This window comes from Marmota marmota, unplaced genomic scaffold, assembly GCF_001458135.2.
Source record: "Marmota marmota marmota unplaced genomic scaffold, marMar, whole genome shotgun sequence".
Lineage (NCBI taxonomy): Eukaryota > Metazoa > Chordata > Mammalia > Rodentia > Sciuridae > Marmota > Marmota marmota.
Genome location: NW_025999895.1, coordinates 2,240,634 through 2,258,010, shown reverse-complemented (window position 1 = coordinate 2,258,010; position 17,377 = coordinate 2,240,634). Strand labels below are relative to the sequence as shown.

Below are 17,377 nucleotides of genomic sequence, written 5' to 3'. Positions count from 1 at the left end.
CTTTCCAACAGGGATCTGTCAGACAAGTCACCTCGCACCCAGGCGGTCCTGTAGCAAGGGGACAGAACCACAGTGGCTGCAGGTGCTCCACCCCTGCTTCCTGGCAACGTGGCGAGACCTGGTCTCAGAGTGAGAAATAAGAAGGGCTGGGCCCCGGTTAGAACAGATGCACTCCATGCAGGTCTGACCTTATCAAGGTGGATCTGCTGTCAGTTAAACTAACAGAACCGAAGAGCGGGGGGCCTGGGGATGAGGCTCAGTGGCAATGCACCCCTGGGTTCAGCCCCAGTCCCGGGGCAGAAGGGAGGCACTTGGCAACGATGCAGGAGGTGCTGATGGGAGCTGCCCTGCTGAGCGTCATTGGCCTGTTTCCTGAGGACAGGGACAAAGGAAGGCCCTCCATGAGTGCCCATTGCTCCCAAGTGCCCAGGAAGAACACAAACCCAGAAGGGGAAGAATGAGGGGGGCAGCCCCTCCCCAGGCAGCAGTCCCTGGGTCAGGGCTCAGTGACCCAAGGCACCCTGTCCCCAACACTTCGCATTTTCCAGGGAGGGTAGATGGAGTGTGGCAGCTGGCACCAGGCTGGACAGGCCATCAGTGTCCTCACCTGTGCAACCACACTGCCCTAAAGGGCACTGTTCCTTGCAGGACCTGACCCTTCTCGCAGGGTACTGGGCAAGGAGCTTGGCACCCTGTGGTGGCCCTGGGAGGAAAGGGACAGGTCGGGTGGGGAGAGGAGTCAGCTCTATCTTCAGAGAGGCCAAGAGGCCGGGGCCTACTCACACCCTGGTTCACGCTGTGCAGCCTGTAGCATGGGACGCTGGCCGGCAGTCACACGTTGGCAGGGGCCAAGGCGGCTTCACCTCTGATTCTGACCCACACCTGGTGGAGCAGCAGCCTGCCAAGCTTGAGTGAGCTCAGCTGCAGAAGTGGAGTGGTCCCCACGCCTGGACACGCAATACGGCGCCCTCTAGGAGGGAGAGAGTAACCCGGTCTCAAGGCTCGGACCTCTGGTCTCACCTCCCAGTATTCCCCAGCTCTGAGGCAATGGAGAATGTCTGGGCCTGGGAAAATAGGTGGGGTGTCCCTTCTGCGCCAAGGCTGTGGACAAGAGGACCTCAGAAGGGGCTTCTTCCAAATAAGACCCAGTGCTCCAGAGGAAAGGCTCCGGCTCGATGTTCCTGGCCACAGTGGTGCGTGAGGCCAGGGGCAAGCATGCAACCTCTCAGAAGGGCCCCAAAGACTTACTGCTTTGTCTCAATTTGCGGGTGTGTGGTGCTGGGGATGCAGCCAGGGCCTAGCTCGAGCTGGGCCAGCGCTCTGCCGGAACCTACACCCCCCCCTGGAGGTTCTTTGTAACTTCCTAACAGGCCACAGCAATCTCATGCTGCTCCCGAGACTGAGCATGTGGTCGTCACCTGTTAACACCGACTGGTGGGAAATCAACTTAAACCTTCCTTTTTTGTCCTGCCAAGGAGGGAGGGATGGAGAAGCTCTGAGCTTCATCTTAAGTGTGGCAGTGCTATCAGGCAAGGGCCCAGCAGGTCCTCTGAGCTCTGAAGACACCCCCACTCGCATCTGCTCCCAGGGGTCAGGTTGTTGTCCCGCAGCCGCAGCCTCAGGGTGACATCAGAAATTGATGTGGCTAGACCAGTGGTACAGAAGAGAGCCCCACACAGACGTAGCCATCTGGTCCTTCACAAAGGTGCCAGAAACCTACACTGGAGAAAAGGCAGCCTTTTAACAAATGGTGCTGAGAAAGGTGGGTTTCCATATTGGAAGAACGACACCAGATCCTTATTTTCTTTATGTGGTGCTAAGGATCAATCCTGGTGCCTCACACATGGTAGGTGAGCGCTCTACCTCTGAGCCACAGCCCCACCCCTGCTAACTACTCTTCAGCCAGAGGATTAGTATGTAGAATATATAAAGAGCTCAAAAACCTTAACACTGAAATAAGCACCATAAACCCAATTAATAAATGGGCAAGAGAACTAAATGGATACTTTTTATAAGAAATACAAATGGCCAACAAATATATAAAAACAACGTTGAAGATCATTAGCAATTAGGGAAATGCAGATCAAAATTACACTGAGATTTCATCTCACCACAGTTAGAATGGCTGTCATCCAGAATACAAACAATAATGAGTGCTGGGGAGCATGTGGAGAAAAAGGAGCACTTTCACGGTACCACCACTGTGGAAACCAGCATGCCTCCAGAGGAGGCGTGGAACCACAATATGACCCACCATGCCACTTCTCAGTACTTACCTGAAGAACTAAGCTGTCCCACTACAGCAATACCCACATACCCATGTTTACAGCAGCACAATTCACAACAGCCAAGTTATGGACCCAGCCTAGGTGTCCATCAGTGGATAAATGGATAAAGAAAATGCAGCATATATACACAATGGAGTTTAATTCAACCATAAAGAAAAATAAAATTGTCATTTGCAGGAAAATGGAGGGTACAAGAGACCATCATGTTAAGCAAAATAAGCCAAACTCACAAGGCCAAGGGTCATATGTGGAAGCAAAACGGAAAGAAAGGTGGGAGTGGAGATCAGTAGAGGAGAGGGAACAGGGGAGGGAGGTGGGAAGGGAGGAGGGAAGTGCCGGGGAGTGGTGTTGGCCAAATAATAGTTACACTGTTACACCCTACTGTGTGCATGTACAAACATGTAACAAATCCACCATTATGTACAACTGTAGAGCCCCAGTAGAAACCGGAGAAATGAACACCTATTCTTCCTGTTAAAGAAAACACTAAAGCTAGGTGCGCGATGCCTATAACCCCAGAAACTCAAGAGGCTGAGGCAGGAGGATCACAAGTTCAAAGCCAGCCTCAGGAACTTAGTAGGACCCTGTCTCAAAAAACAAAAAATTAAAAGGGCTGAGAATGTGGCTCAGTGGTTGAGTGCCTGTAGGAACAATCCCTGGTATCAAAACCAAACCAAACAAACAAACAAAAAATTCATGTTGCCTGCAGTGAAGGCCCCCAGTGGCCACTGAGCCTGTGGTCCTCATTCCTATTCTTCCTGATCATGCAGAGGCCCAGAGTGGAGCCAGTAGGAAGGTCCCCTTCCACAAGCTTGCAGAAGCCCCAGTGGCCTCTGGGATGGTGGCAGGTGAGGGGTGGAGAGGGAGAGCCAAGAAAGAAGACCTAACAGACTGTTGGGCGGTCCACATGCAGGACGGGCAGTGAAACGCAGCTTGGCCTGGGTAGCCAGCCGTCACCTGTGACGTGAGCAACAGGGGCTGTGAGGAGGGCAGGATGCGGAGCAAAGGACGTGCAGTCCCAACACCCAGGGCTCAGCATTCTGGTTCCCCAGGCATATGCAAGGTCCTGCCCTGGGCCAGGCTCTGCCCAAACACGTGGGTAAAACAGTGGCTAGACAGAAGCCTGCCTTCCCGTGGCCCGCATCACACAGGTACAGTCAGCAGCTGCGTACCTGTCAAACCTCGGAGTCAGAATGCAGTCACTTCTGCCAACCCAGCAAGACAGAGCCAAGAGGAGAGGTTCTCAAAACTCACGACTGCCAAAAGCGGTGGTCCCAAGCACTGCGCCCTTGTACAATGCGGGGGACTTTTGCAGACCTCACACACCCTGTGCAAGTGCTCTAGCAACTGAGCTATACCCTCAGCCCTTCTCTTCGCAGTGCTGGGGACTGAACGTGGGGTCTTGCGCCGGCCAGGGAATCCCTCTACCACTGAGCCATGTGCCCAGCCCAGCCCTCAGTACTATTTATTTTTTAGACAGTCTTGCTGAGGTACTCAGGTAGCCTCTAACCGGCCACCCTCCTGCCTCAGCCATGCTTTTTAAAATTTTTGCAGTACTGAGACTGAACCCAGGGCCCGTGCACTCTAGGCAAGTACTTCACCACTGAGCCACAGCCAGCCACTCAGAAGTCCTTCTGTGAAGAGTTCTGCCCAGCAACCAACTGGCGCCAACCTGAGCATTAACCCCCGTGGCCTGACTATTCTCTCCAGATAGTTCATGGAGGCGTGCTCAGGTTACCCTAAACTCCCCTTGCTTCAGCCTACTCCAACAGGCCCTTTGCCTACTGTGGCGCTCACTCGTGGTTCTGGACCAGTCTTGGACAGACACTTCACTGCTTTGGGGCAAACACCGCCAGGGTGACAGGGAGGTTCAGATCACGTTTGGCGCCCCAGCCACATCATCTTCCTCATGTCAAACCACTCTGCACTCCACTCACTCTGCACTGTGAGAAGCACGGACTCCTGTCCACGCCACCTCTGGGAAGGGTCGTTCTGGTTTCAGCTCCAGGGAATAGGTCAGTTACCGCTGTGGCTCTGAACCATGCGTCCCTGAGGACCACTGCTTCTCAGCCACTACTCATGTCACCCACAAACCTTCTTGGCAAAGCAACTATTCCAGTTTTGGCCTATTTTGGGATGGGCTGCTTGTCTTATTGAGTTATAAATATATCCTGTTGCTGCTATAACATTACCACATTTTAGTGACCTAAAATGACAACTGTTATAACCAGCCGTGTAGGTCAGGAGTTTGTCAGGTGTCCACCTGGCTGAAATCTACGTGAGGCAGGCCATTTTCCTCCGGAGGCTCCAGGGTATCCATCCCTGCTCCTGCCAGCAGTGAGCAGAATTCCGTTCCACGCAGTTAGGAGCTCTCAGTTCCCCTGCTGTCGGTCAGGGTCCTCCTCAGATTCCAGAGGCTGCCCCCAGATCTTGGCTCTGGCCCCTTCTTCACACCCAGCAAGATTCCTAAGAACTCCTGCTGTCTCTTCTTCCAAATGCAGCCTGAATTCTTTTGACTCACAAGGTTCGTGATTAGCAATACAGGACAACCTCCCCCCAGGTCTGGAGCAGTACTGTGTGCAGTCCAGGGTTGGGGGGCACAATGAGGACACGGGGAGTCACGAGTTCCAGACCAAGCCCCATCAGGGGCAGCTCTCCAGCAGCTCCCCTGTCCTGTGGCTTACTCCTCCACTTTTACCACGTGTCTTCAGAGGAGAAAAGCACACGGCACCTTGACATGTCCACTCTGTAATTTCCTATCCTGTCAAACACATCTCGGCCAAACCCAAAGTCCCTGATTTTTCTAGAGCTCTTGCTAGCCTGCCTCCTACACCTCACACATTTCACAGTGGGTTCTGCCTATGCTGTGAGGTAAGAGCAGGCGCCTGCCCAAAACCACCCTGCAAGTTACTAGAAAAGCTGATGGCATCATAAGAAAAGAGTTTATGGGAAATTTTTAAATGTTTAATGAAAAAGACTTGGAGCAATGCATTATTTACACATGGATAAGAAAAAGTGGCAAAGTCCCCAGGGCTCTTCCTGGGGGCTGCTATAAGAAGAGAGTTCACATCAACCCTATTAAATATAAACTGCCCCTACATATTTTCAAATGGGCATACAAAACAGGCCACAGTCCCCAGTTCATCTTCAGCATAGGGGCAGGGTCTTCAGATCAGGTCAGCAACTGGAAGGGAAGAATGACAAGATTAAGGCGACTGAAACCAGAGGAAATCTGTATTTCCACTAAGACTTACAAAGACCTCAAAACAAACAAAACCAGAGGACTCCAGTGCCTAGACCAGGATGCAGGTGCCCCTTACCATTCATAGGCATTTCGTCAATCTGAGTGGAATAGTACTGCTCGATGTCTCTGAGGATGCGGATGTCGTCATTCTTCACAAAATTGATGGCCACACCCTTCCTGCCATATCGACCCGATCTCCCAATTCTACGGGAATAAAGCAGCTGCTTTAGTAAAGACAGCGAGAAGTCTCAGTAACCACAGCAGGAGGAGGCAGGGAAGGCTGGCCCACCTGTGTATGTACAGTTCTCTGTTGTTGGGCAGGTCATAGTTGATGATGAGGGACACCTGGGGGACATCCAGCCCCCGGGCCCAGACGTCTGTGGAAATGAGCACTCGGCTGCAGAGAGAAAGGGCCATGAAGACATGAGCCTGGTCCTGCCTCCACTAGCAGCTGTGAGCCCCGAGCAGCAGCATCACCCCACACAGAGCCCTCGCCCCCAGGGGTGAGGGACCGCATCAGAGAGCCCCATTCGAAGGAGCACCTGGTCTCTCCAGCTACTTAGGTCTTGTGCTCTGATTTTTAAAAGGGTACCTGTTAGTACAGAAATTTGTTTGGACTCAGCTCAATACCAATAACTGATTAAAAAGTTTACTTTTGCTTAGAAAAACTAAATTAACAGAACTGCACTGGTTTAGTTCAGTGGCTACACTCTCTTCTGAAAAACCCACACCACCTTCAAAACACCCAGCGTCTGACACATCACAGAACAGTGCTGGCCACCGGAGGCTAGAGCACAGGAGCCCACAGAGGAACTGAAACACGGCTGGTGAACCAACATGCTCTGTAAGTATAACATACACACTAGATTTCGAAATTTGGTACAAAAAAAGGCAAAACAAAAAACACAAACCTCTCAGTAATATTTTTAGTACTGATGATTACATGTTGAATCAATACTACATACTGGGTTAATAAAATATACCAGAATTGACTTCACCTGTTTCTTTTCACCTACACTAATATGGTTACTGAAATCTCTAATCACACATACAGCTGGACTTCTGTCCCCACGGTGCTGGGCCAGAAGCACTGGCGTGCCCAGCTAGAGCCCACAGACAGGAGAAGAGCTAAAGCAGTGACCAAAGGGGAAAAGCAGAGCACCTCCAAGTCCTAGGAGCGTCAACCCAGAACAGAAGCCACATCTAGACTTCATAAGGACTGCCGAATCTAAACACAAGGAGCAACGGGCTAAGAGGCCCACCTGTGGAATGCCTGCCAGCCTGGCAACTCAGCAGGCACAGGCAGAGGCATCAAAGCTAAGGCCATCCTGGGCAACTTAGAAGAAACCAACCACCAACCTGGAATTCTCTCTCAGCAAGTGTCTCAAGACAAGTTTCTCCTTTCAGAGAAACCACAAGACTCTCATCCACAGACCCAAACACCAACAAATCTCAGGTGGAAGTTCAGAGAGGGGGGAAAAAAAAAATGTAGTAGCAAACATGTCTAAATCTAAATAAATTTTGTTACATAAAGCAAAAATGTTCAGTGATCGCCAGCCCTGCAAATAAGCATGTATGTATGCTAACAAATATGACAATAACCTTAGGTTTGCGGGTAAACGAAGTTAATGTTTTAAGGTCTTCATGTTAAGTGGGGCGACAGTAAAAGAATCAAATAATTACATGTCAAGAACCCAGGGACATAGTATAATCTCTGAGGTTAGTACTAAATATAATATAAAGACGTAAACTTCTGGGGGTTGGGGTTCAGTGTACAGTGCTTGCCTAGCATGAGTGAGGCACTGGATTCAATCCTCAGCACCACATTAAAATAAAAAGATATTGTATCCACCTAAAATTACAAAATAAATATTAAAAAGGAAATAAAATTCTTCAGGGAGGAGGGAAAAAGGAAGTTTCCCTATAATCTGAGTGACCTGAAAGACTGAGGAAGGAGGATCATATGTTCAACGCCAGTTGGAGCAACTTAGCAAAATCCTGTGTCAGAATTTTTTAAAATTTTGAAAGGGCTGAGGACACAGCTCAGTGATACAGCACTCGCCTAGCATGCATGAGGTCCTTGTTCCATCCCCAGCACCACAAAATAAACAAATAAGTCAAAATTAAGAAAAAAGAACTAGAAGGGTGCTGGGAGCCATTAGCCAAGTAGGTATGACAATTTCCTTGCCAGCGTACCCCATGTTGCAGTGACATTGAATGTAGGTGACCTTGCTCAAGGACCAAGGCGGATTAGGGCGTTCCCAGTTTAGGTTCCAGGTTTAAGGTTTAAGATTATTCCTGCTGGGAATAGGGCGTATCCTGCTGCCTGAGTTCCCCTTGAGTTCTCACGGGATTCAGAGTATATTTTGGAGATAGATGCCCAGTGGAGGTGGATTTGGGCAGAGAACGTGGATTTCCCCAGAACGTGATTGTAGATGGCTGGTGTGAGTTCGGGAATAAAGAGTTGCTGTTTGAATCTACAAGCTGTTTGGTGGCCCGTACGGGGAAATCCACGTTCTCTGCCCAAATCCACCTCCACTAGGCATCTATCTCCAAAATATACTCTGAATCCCGTGAGAACTCAAGGGGAACTCAGGCAGCAGGATACGCCCTATTCCCAGCAGGAATAATCTTAAACCTTAAACCTGGAACCTAAACTGGGAACGCCCTAAACACGATTATCTTAAACCAGGAACACCCTAATCCGCCTTGGTCCTTGAGCAAGGTCACCTACATTCAATGTCACTGCAACATGGGGTACGCTGGCAAGGAAATTGTCATACCTACTTGGCTAATGGCTCCCAGCAGAAGGGCTGGGCTATGGCTCAGTGGTAGAGCATGTGTGAGGCAGTGGGTTTGATCCTCAGCACCACATAAAATAAATCACTAAATTAAAACAAATGCCAACTGCACTCTCTTTCCAAGAAACACCTCTGAAACCCAAGGACAATGACAACAATGCAGAAAGACACAATGCAGAAGGACAGCGTGCAGACACACACCGTACTGGTGCGGGCGGGCGGGCGGCAGGTCAGCTCCAGGACAGAGGCATTACTATTACTACACATTAGGACACTGCGGTACAAGGGAGTTCTCCAGAAAGCAGCTCTGGATGGGTACACATCTGGGGTGGACCAAGCAAGGCCCTCCTGGGGAAGGCCTCACCCCCCACAACAAAAGAGCTGAACAGGGAGAGTGTAGGCCAGCTGGAAACCACCTGCGACTGAAATCTAATGGGACACGCCTGCTCCAGGACACGGAGAACAGCCACATAACGCAGGCTGGGCCACAAAGCAAGTCTGAATGAATTTCAAAGAAACCAACCCACACACGTATGTCCTCTGACCACTGTGAATTCAAACTAAAAATCAATTACTAAAAGATAATATGAAAATCCCCATTTATTCGTAAACAAAAATACACATTTCTAAATTAACCCACTAGTTAACGCCAGTTATCCCCTCAACCTAACTCCCATACCAGCGAGGTGGCTCCACTTACCAGGTAAACTGCTCTGACACTATCACCTCCCAGTGTCTAGTGGGCAACAAAGCTCAAGTTACAACCACAAAGTGCTCAGCAGCAGCACTGAGGACAGCCCACCACCCTGCCCAGCACCACCAGCACCAGTATGAGAGGAAGATGCTACAGACCTGGCACCAGACCGGAATTCCTTCATGATGGACTCCCGCTCCTTCTGAGGCATGTCTCCGTGCATCGAGGACACGGTGAAATTGGCTTCTCTCATTTTCTCTGTCAGCCAGTCAACCTAGAAATCAAATCAGGAGATGTTACTATGAGCTCAGAACCCAGAACGGCAATGTGTACTCAGGGTTTTGCTTCCATTTTTTGCAGAACCAACATAAACACTCACAAAACAAGTGCTGCTGGCACTCAGACAAATAAAATAGATTCTGTAGTTATTTACCCAGCAAATACTGTGTGGATCAACTGCAGAACAGTCTTAATCAATTTATTCCACATAATGATTCTCAGATATCTATTCTCATATGAAATTTAAATTCACGTCTTTTTTTTTTTTTGAATGCAGTCCCACTTCCTTTCCTCTGTCATCCTCTGATGCTCTCAGCTCTACCTACCCTGCACACCTGGGGGCCTCAACTTCCCAAGGCCTGGGTGCACCTACACTGATGCCATCTGAATCTTAAGGGGTAGAACCAGCATCAGTATCCCTTTTTCTCTTTTGAGCTGAGTTCTTGATATGATGCCCAGCTGGCCTCAAACTCCTGAACTCCAGCAGCTGGGACCACAGGCACACACCACTGTACCATTAGTATTTTTTGTGAATAAAGTTTGACTGCAATAGAACCAAGCTGTTTTTGTACCCACAGTCTATGGCTGTTTTTGCACAGGGACCTGGAATTCACAAAGCCTAAAATAGACACTACCTGCACCTTACAACAAAGCTCAGCCTGAGTCAAACAGACACAACCTGCAGCTTCCCACAAGACCTCAGCCAGGCTGCGCACCTTCCTCTTGGTGTTACAGAAGATGACCGCCTGAGTGATGGTCAGAGTGTCATAGAGGTCACACAAGGTGTCAAACTTCCACTCTTCTCTTTCCACTGCCACGAAAAACTGTTTGATGCCTTCCAGGGTCAGTTCATCACTGGTGGAAAAAGACAAACCCTGTTACATACCCTTCTTGCAACCAGGACTCAGGGGCCACAAGCCAGGCTGCAGGGAGATCAAAGGCCACCACATAAGAACTTGGTTCCTACAGCCCTTCCCCTTCTGCCCAGCCACACCATTCTCCCTTCTCCCCTAGAAGGTCACCCCTTCTCCTACTTAGGCTTACATTTTAGATCTGTCTGAATGTTATGGTTCCTCAAAACCCACTATTAACAACTAAGCACCAACAGCTCATTTTTTTAAATTTGGAACTACTGGGTCAAAGGGTACTACAAAAGCTGAGTGTTACACTAGCTATTTTCAAAAAGGCAATCAAGAGGGCTCGCCTACCGCTTCACCAGGATACGGATGGGGTCTGTCATGAACTTGTTGGTCATTTCCAGGATCTCGTGAGGCAGAGTGGCGCTGATGAGGACCACCTGTGTGGCTGGGGGCAGGTACCGGTACACATCGTAAATCTGCTCTTTGAAACCTGATGAGGAAAAAACAGGCAGGGTTATCTGAGACTGCATGCAAAAGAGCTGCCCACAGCTGAACAATTCCCAGCAGGAGAGTCTGTGCTCTGGAAGGAATCCCCAGGCACATATCAACACCTGCCCGTCCAACCAACCACGCCTCTCCACAGCCACCCTGCGCCACCACCACTGCTGGTGCCAACCCATCAAACACAACTCACGTGCCAGATCAGTCTGGGGTAAAACACTCAGCCTGGCTATGATCAGTCTTTTTTTTTTTTTTTTTTTTAATATTTTTAGTTGTAGATGGACATAATACCTTTATTTTTTTATGTGGTACTAAGGATCGAACTCAGTGCCTCACAAGTGCTAGGCAACCGTTCTACCACTTAGCTACACCCCCAAACCCTATGATTTGTCCTATAAACCCCTCCATACAAAAAAATCAAAGTAGGAACTTTATGTACACCATTGTCCCCAAAGCATTACTATTTTTCCAAAACAAAATGCAAACAAACAAAAAACTAGTACTTGTATCCACAATGTTTGCTTTTTTTTGGATACTAAAGATTGAACCCAGAGGCACTGTACCACTAAGCCATATCCCCAGTCCTTTTTATTTTGAGACATGGTCTCGATAAGTTGCTGAAGCCAGCCTTGAACTTTTCACAGTGCTTTCTGTGGAAAATCAGTTGTTACTCGTACCTTTATTCAACATCTCATCAGCCTCATCCAAAACCAGCATCTTGATTGCCCGAGTCCTTAAACTTCTGCGACGAATCATATCTACAAAATTAGATTTGGAAATACCTGAGGCTATAAGCAAAGAGACACTCCAACAGGTCTGAATGGCCCAGACACAGGAACACACAAGCAGCTTACCATACCAAAACAACCATCCCGCACGCTTTAAGCACACTCACAAACACTACCTCAGCACCACCTTCACTGACAAGAGTGCTCACCAAAGACACGCCCTGGAGTGCCAGCGACAACATGCTGCCCATAGTCCAGCTTCCGGATGTCCTCCCCAACGTTGGTGCCCCCAATACAGGCATGGCACTGGACATTCATGTAGTCTCCCAGAGCGAGCAGGCCCTGAATCAAAAAGCAGGTTCATGTCCAGGGTGCTACAATGTCAGATGCAACTGAACTGTCCAAAAAAAACGAAGATCGCTTCTATCTCCATTTACAGTACTGCTGATTATCACTTATGCCACCATTTATGCCATACAACCACATAAAACCACTCTTCTCTGCTGAGACAAAGCTAATTTTGCCAGTTTCTCATCATAAAAACAATATATATTAATTATAGAAAGATCAGAAAACGTGTAACTTACAATTCTATTTACCCAAAGACACCAAAATTAACAACCTAACAAACCCTTCCAAAGTACAGAAGTATAAAATAACTATTTCATTAAAGTGGATTGTTTGTTGAAAAAGTTACAATTCTTAAACCATATGAAACAAACCTATTAAAAGCACATCAACTACAGTAAAATAGTTAAACCCACAATCTGTATATTATGTAACAATTTACAACAAAACATTAGCAATCAATTGTCCAGAATGTGCAAAGCCCTGGGTTCAGTCCCCAGCCCCAAAGGGGAAAAGAAAGAAATAAGAAAATTATTTTGAGAAAACAGAAAAATAGCATTAATCAATCAATTGGTCTTTTACATTAAACCTTAAAAGCGACATCTGCAAACACAATACCACAAACTTTAACTGTCTCACCTTTTGAATCTGTACAGCTAACTCTCTTGTTGGAGCCAAGATCAAAGCCTGGGTTTCTCGAACCTGGTAAATAATCAGAAGAAAGAGAATCCTCAGCATTTTTTTGCAAGGTAGATTGCAAACATTCACACTCAGAGCCACTTTAAATATATCTCACTAACTTCTGACTGCTAACGGAGATAAGCAAATCTTAAGATTACTTAAATTATAACAGGAGCTGGGGCTGGAGCTGAGCAGTAGCACACTTGCCTGGCATATGTGTGAAGCACTGGCTTCAATTCTTAGCACCACATATAAATAAATACAATAAAAGCCTATCAACAACTAAATATATACATATATATATATATATTTTTTTCAACTGTAAATTTAGCAAATACTTGACATATCAGTGAAGACTCCTTTGTGCAGAAAAGAACTTCCTCTAGTTAAAAAAAAAAAAAAACTTCTAGGGCTGGGATTGTCGCTCAGCAGCAGAGCACTTGCCTTGCACATATGAGGCACTGGGTTCAATCTTCAGCACCACATAAAAATGAATAAATAAAATAAAGGTATTGTGCCCATCTACAACTAAAAAATTATTTTTATTTATATATGACAGCAGAATGCATTACAATTCTTATTACACATATAGAGCACAATTTTTCATATCTCTGGTTGTATACGTAATATATTCACACCAATTCGTATCTTCATACATGTACTTTGGATGATAATGATCATCACATTCCACCATCATTAATAACCCCTCTGCCCTATCTAGAGTTTGTCTTTTCCTCCCACGCTCGCACTCCCTATCCCACTATGAATCAGCCTCCTTATATCAAAGAAAACATTCGGCATTCAGTTTTTTGGGATTGGCTAACTTCACTTAGCATAATCTTCTCTAACTCCATCCATTTACCTGCAAACGCCATAATTTTATTCTCTTTTACTGCTGAGTAATATTCCATTGTGTATATATGGCACATTTTTTTTTTATTCATTCATCTATTGAAGGGCATCTAGGTTGGTTCCACAGTTTAGCTATTGTGAATTGTGCTGCTATTAACATTGATGTGGCTGTGTCCCTGTAGTATGCTGTTTTTAAGTTCTTTGTGCACAGATCGAGGAGAGAGATAGCTGGGTCAAATGATGGTTCCATTCCCAGTTTTCCAAGAAATTTCCACACTGCTTTCCAAATTGGCTGCACCAATTTGCAATCTCACCAGCAGTGTATGAGTGTGCCTTTTTCCCCACATCCTTGCCAACACTTATTGTTATTTGTATGCATAATAGCTGCCATTCTGATTGGAGTGAGATGAAATCTTAGAGTGGTTTTGATTTGCATTCTCTAATTGCTAGTGATGATGAACATTTTTTCATGTATTTGTTGATTGATTGTACATCATCTTCTGAGAAGTGTCTCTTCAGTCCTTGGCCCATTTATTGATTTGCTTATTTGTTTTTTTGGTGTTTAGCTTTTTGAGTTCTTTATATACCCTAGAGATTAGTGCTCTATCTGATGTTTGAGGAGTAAAGATTTGCTCCCAAGATGTAGGCTCTCTATTCACCTCACATATTGTTTCTTTTGCTGAGAAGAAACTTTTTATTTTGGGTAAAGTTATTAAAAAAAAAAAAAAAAAAAAAAAAAACCTCCTAGTTTAAATAAAAAGGAATTCATGACAGATTTTTCGTAGCTCAAATGTTTACAGCAACTGAAATTCTCTTTAACTCCTAAGTCAGCACAAGCAGAGAACTTAAAGCACTGCACTCCTTAAACACAGCTGGAGGGAAAGCCAGCTCTTCCAGGGTGGAAGGGCACTGGTAGAGAGAGCGGCAACTCACCTGTATGTCTAAACACTGGAGGACTGAAATACTGAAGGTGGCTGTCTTGCCTGTACCAGATTGGGACCTATGCAAGGAAGCAGAGCGTGATCAGAGGGAGGGCGACCCACCACTGCAATGCTTCAAGGGCCCGGCTCTGGAGCACTCAGACGGCTTCTTCCGAGCAAATGCTCCTCTCACCCCAAGATCTGAACTGCAAGGGGATGAGACTCAGAGCACAGCATCACAACATTTACATCTCCACAGATGATGACAGTCCATGTGGCTTTGCACAGGGCAACAGACCTACAGAATCTACAACTTCACACAGGTGTTTTATAGGTGGCAAAAAAGAGGGAAGTCCCCTTTACATACATACAATTATTTCCTAAGATTTTTGTTATATAAAATAATTTTTTTTATAGTTGAATGTTTTAAAAAATCAGGCAAACAGGGACAGACAGTGGTGCATGCCTGTGATCTCAGATATGGAGCAGCTGACTAAATCAGGAGACTTGTTCCATCTCAGCAACTTGGTGAGACCCTGTCTCAAAACAAAAAAAAAGGGGGGGGGGACTAAGGATATAGCTCAGTGGTACAGTGGCCCTGGGTTCAATCCCCAGTATGGTGTGGGGGGCGCTTGGGAGTGTAGCTCACCAATAGAGGACCTGCCTAGCATGCACAAGGTCCTGGGTTCCACCCTGAGCACAATCAATTAGTCAGAAAAGAAGTGGGGGCCAGGAGCAGTGGTGCATGCCTATAATCCCAGCAGCTCAGGAAGATCACGAGTAAAGCCAGCCTCAGCAACAGTGAGGCGCTAAGTAGCTCAGTGAGACCCTGTCTCGAATAAAATACAAAATCTGGGCTGGAGATGTGGCTCAGTGGTTGAGTACCCTGGGGTTCAATCCCTGGTACAGCCCGTCCAAAAAAGCTGGGTGCTGGGCAGAGTAGGGGGAGGAAAAGAAAAACAAAAACAAGACAAATGAAAACTATTGAAGGAATATTACATATAAGTCCACAAGCAAACTGACAGCTAAGCAAAACTAGCTAAAAGACAAAAGCTTTCTCTAGTAAAGAACACAAAAGCCATACAATGTAAAACCTTGGGGCTGAAATGACGGACAGAGCTCGCCCTGAGTGCATGGACAGACACACCTCAAGGCACCTCTCAGCACTGCATGTCACTGACTGGGTCTAATCTCTCCTCTCCACAGAGGTCAACTTACTGTGCAATGACGTCTCTCCCTTTAATTATCTGCTTGATAGCTCGCTGTTGGATTGCTGATGGTTTTTCAAAACCTACAAATCAAACCAAAAAAAATTAGCTCTCACAACATTAAAACCATTCACAGCAAGCACCCCAAGGGCATCCATAGTTTGCTTTTTAACAGCCAAGTCCTGCCAACCCACGCCCCAAGGGAACCAAATGTTTAACACAGGAAGTGCTCAAGACCTGGAGTTGGATGTATTTTTATGATGACAAGAGTGGGATATGAGCCAGGCATGATGGTGCATACCTGTAATCCTAGCTGCTTGGGAGGCTAAAGCAGAAGGATGGCGAATTCAAAGCCAGCCTCGGCAACAGCAAGGCTAAGCAACTCAGGTGAGACCCTGTCTCTAAATACAATACAAAATAGGGCTGGGGATTGACTCAGTGGTCAAGTGCCCGAGTTCAGTCCCCAGTAGTCCCCCCACACCAAAAAAAGAATGGGATATGATCTGTAAAGAGAACTTCTGGGAAAGGAGCATCCAGTTTAGTTTAGAAAGGAAAAAAAGAAATCTTTTGTTGTGTGCAGGATCTGGAAGAACAGGTACCAAAATGTTCCTGGTGATCACTGCTGGAGAGTGGGGTGAGGAGAGTTCCCTTTTTACTCTATTATTTCTTTATTCCTTGACTACATTGCAAACAGTATTGCACATTACTTTCTCAATTCAAAAAAAAAAAAACTAAATCAAGTGTGACTGTTGTAGTGTCACAGCTCTTTCCTAGTAGCTCGCAGTAAGTCGTGGGCTGCTCATGTCATCTACAGGGTATTTAACCTCTGTGGTTCAAATTGTGGGGTGTCCAGCACTCTTTGCCTGTCTTGATGCAGTGTCATTTACGCCACCCCTCCTGCCTAACAAATACTATTCCATACTATATATAAAATGAAGGACTAAAAGTACTTTCCCAGTAAGCAAATAAAACTTTATGTACAAAACCTGTATTATTTTCATAGTCTTTTAAAATGTAGCACAATTTCCCATCTCTGACAAAAGCAGATTAACAGATGATTTAAGTTCCTCACCAAGGCAAACATGGGTAGGAAATTAATATCAGTGTTTCAGGGCAGGAGGCCTTGAGTGTTGAGAAGCAGGCAGGGCCCAGGTGCAAGGCTTACTTTCACCTTCCATTCCTCAGTAACTTCCCTTCACTGTTCAAACTGTCGTGCCGCAAAAACTGCTAGATAAAGGGTGGTCGTCCAAGCACTGAACAAAGACCACTGGGAGGATCTTGGATGCCAGTACTACTATCTATACATCTTCAATTGCCATCTTTCCTGGGATTCCAAGTCAAACAGACAACTGCCTCCCTGTCATTACAGCAGAAAGGCTCCCACTCTCTCAAACAGACCAAGAAAGACCTCTCAGTGTTGCCAAGTAAGCGATGTCTGCAGCATCACCCACCAGTTGATTCCAAACACCCAGGACTCATGCTCCAGTCCTCCTTCCCAGGCCATCACCAACCCTGCCAGCTCTATCGGACTCCATCTCCAGTGAAGCATCAGCATCATCTCCTGCCCGGCCAGACCAGAGCAAAAGCCTCCCAACTCATCTCCCTAACTCTCTCACCCGGAACCCACCGACAGCAGACAATCTCCAAAACTGTCAATCTGGCCATGTCACTCTGATGCTTAAACTCTTGCAGCGATTTAAACTTTTTGCAGCGCTTACAAACGAACTTCAAGTTCTCTCTCTACCTCTGCAAACTGGCGCCCGAGCTTCCACAACAGAGGCCCGCCGCTCCTGCCCCGCACCAGCTGGGGCTGCGAGGCCCTTCCTCGCCCCAGCGGTTCCTCGGCCGGGTCGCTCTCCCTCTGGTCCTCCTTCTCGCTCAACGTGAACGCCCCCCGGAGCCCCGTTACCTACTCCACCCCAACCTCCCCAACCTCCCCTGAGTCGCCCCCCACGTTTCCCACAGCACCGGCT

General features: G+C 47.0%; 1 protein-coding gene across 1 annotated transcript in view; it reads right to left on the bottom strand.

Moving 5' to 3' along the window:
- Positions 1 to 5,238: 5,238 nt before the first annotated feature.
- Eif4a3 (eukaryotic translation initiation factor 4A3) overlaps positions 5,239 to 17,377 on the bottom strand; it is a 13,883-nt gene continuing 1,744 nt past the window's right edge. Inside the window, exons 4-14 of the mRNA XM_015504091.2 lie at positions 15,415 to 15,487; positions 14,210 to 14,276; positions 12,383 to 12,445; positions 11,605 to 11,737; positions 11,345 to 11,425; positions 10,515 to 10,656; positions 10,023 to 10,161; positions 9,186 to 9,301; positions 5,822 to 5,929; positions 5,609 to 5,736; positions 5,239 to 5,472 (exon numbers count right to left, since the gene is read on the bottom strand). Of these exons, the coding sequence (XP_015359577.2) occupies positions 5,456 to 5,472; positions 5,609 to 5,736; positions 5,822 to 5,929; positions 9,186 to 9,301; positions 10,023 to 10,161; positions 10,515 to 10,656; positions 11,345 to 11,425; positions 11,605 to 11,737; positions 12,383 to 12,445; positions 14,210 to 14,276; positions 15,415 to 15,487 (1,067 nt within the window). The 3' untranslated portion in view covers positions 5,239 to 5,455. The remainder of the gene's footprint in view (positions 5,473 to 5,608; positions 5,737 to 5,821; positions 5,930 to 9,185; positions 9,302 to 10,022; positions 10,162 to 10,514; positions 10,657 to 11,344; positions 11,426 to 11,604; positions 11,738 to 12,382; positions 12,446 to 14,209; positions 14,277 to 15,414; positions 15,488 to 17,377) is intronic.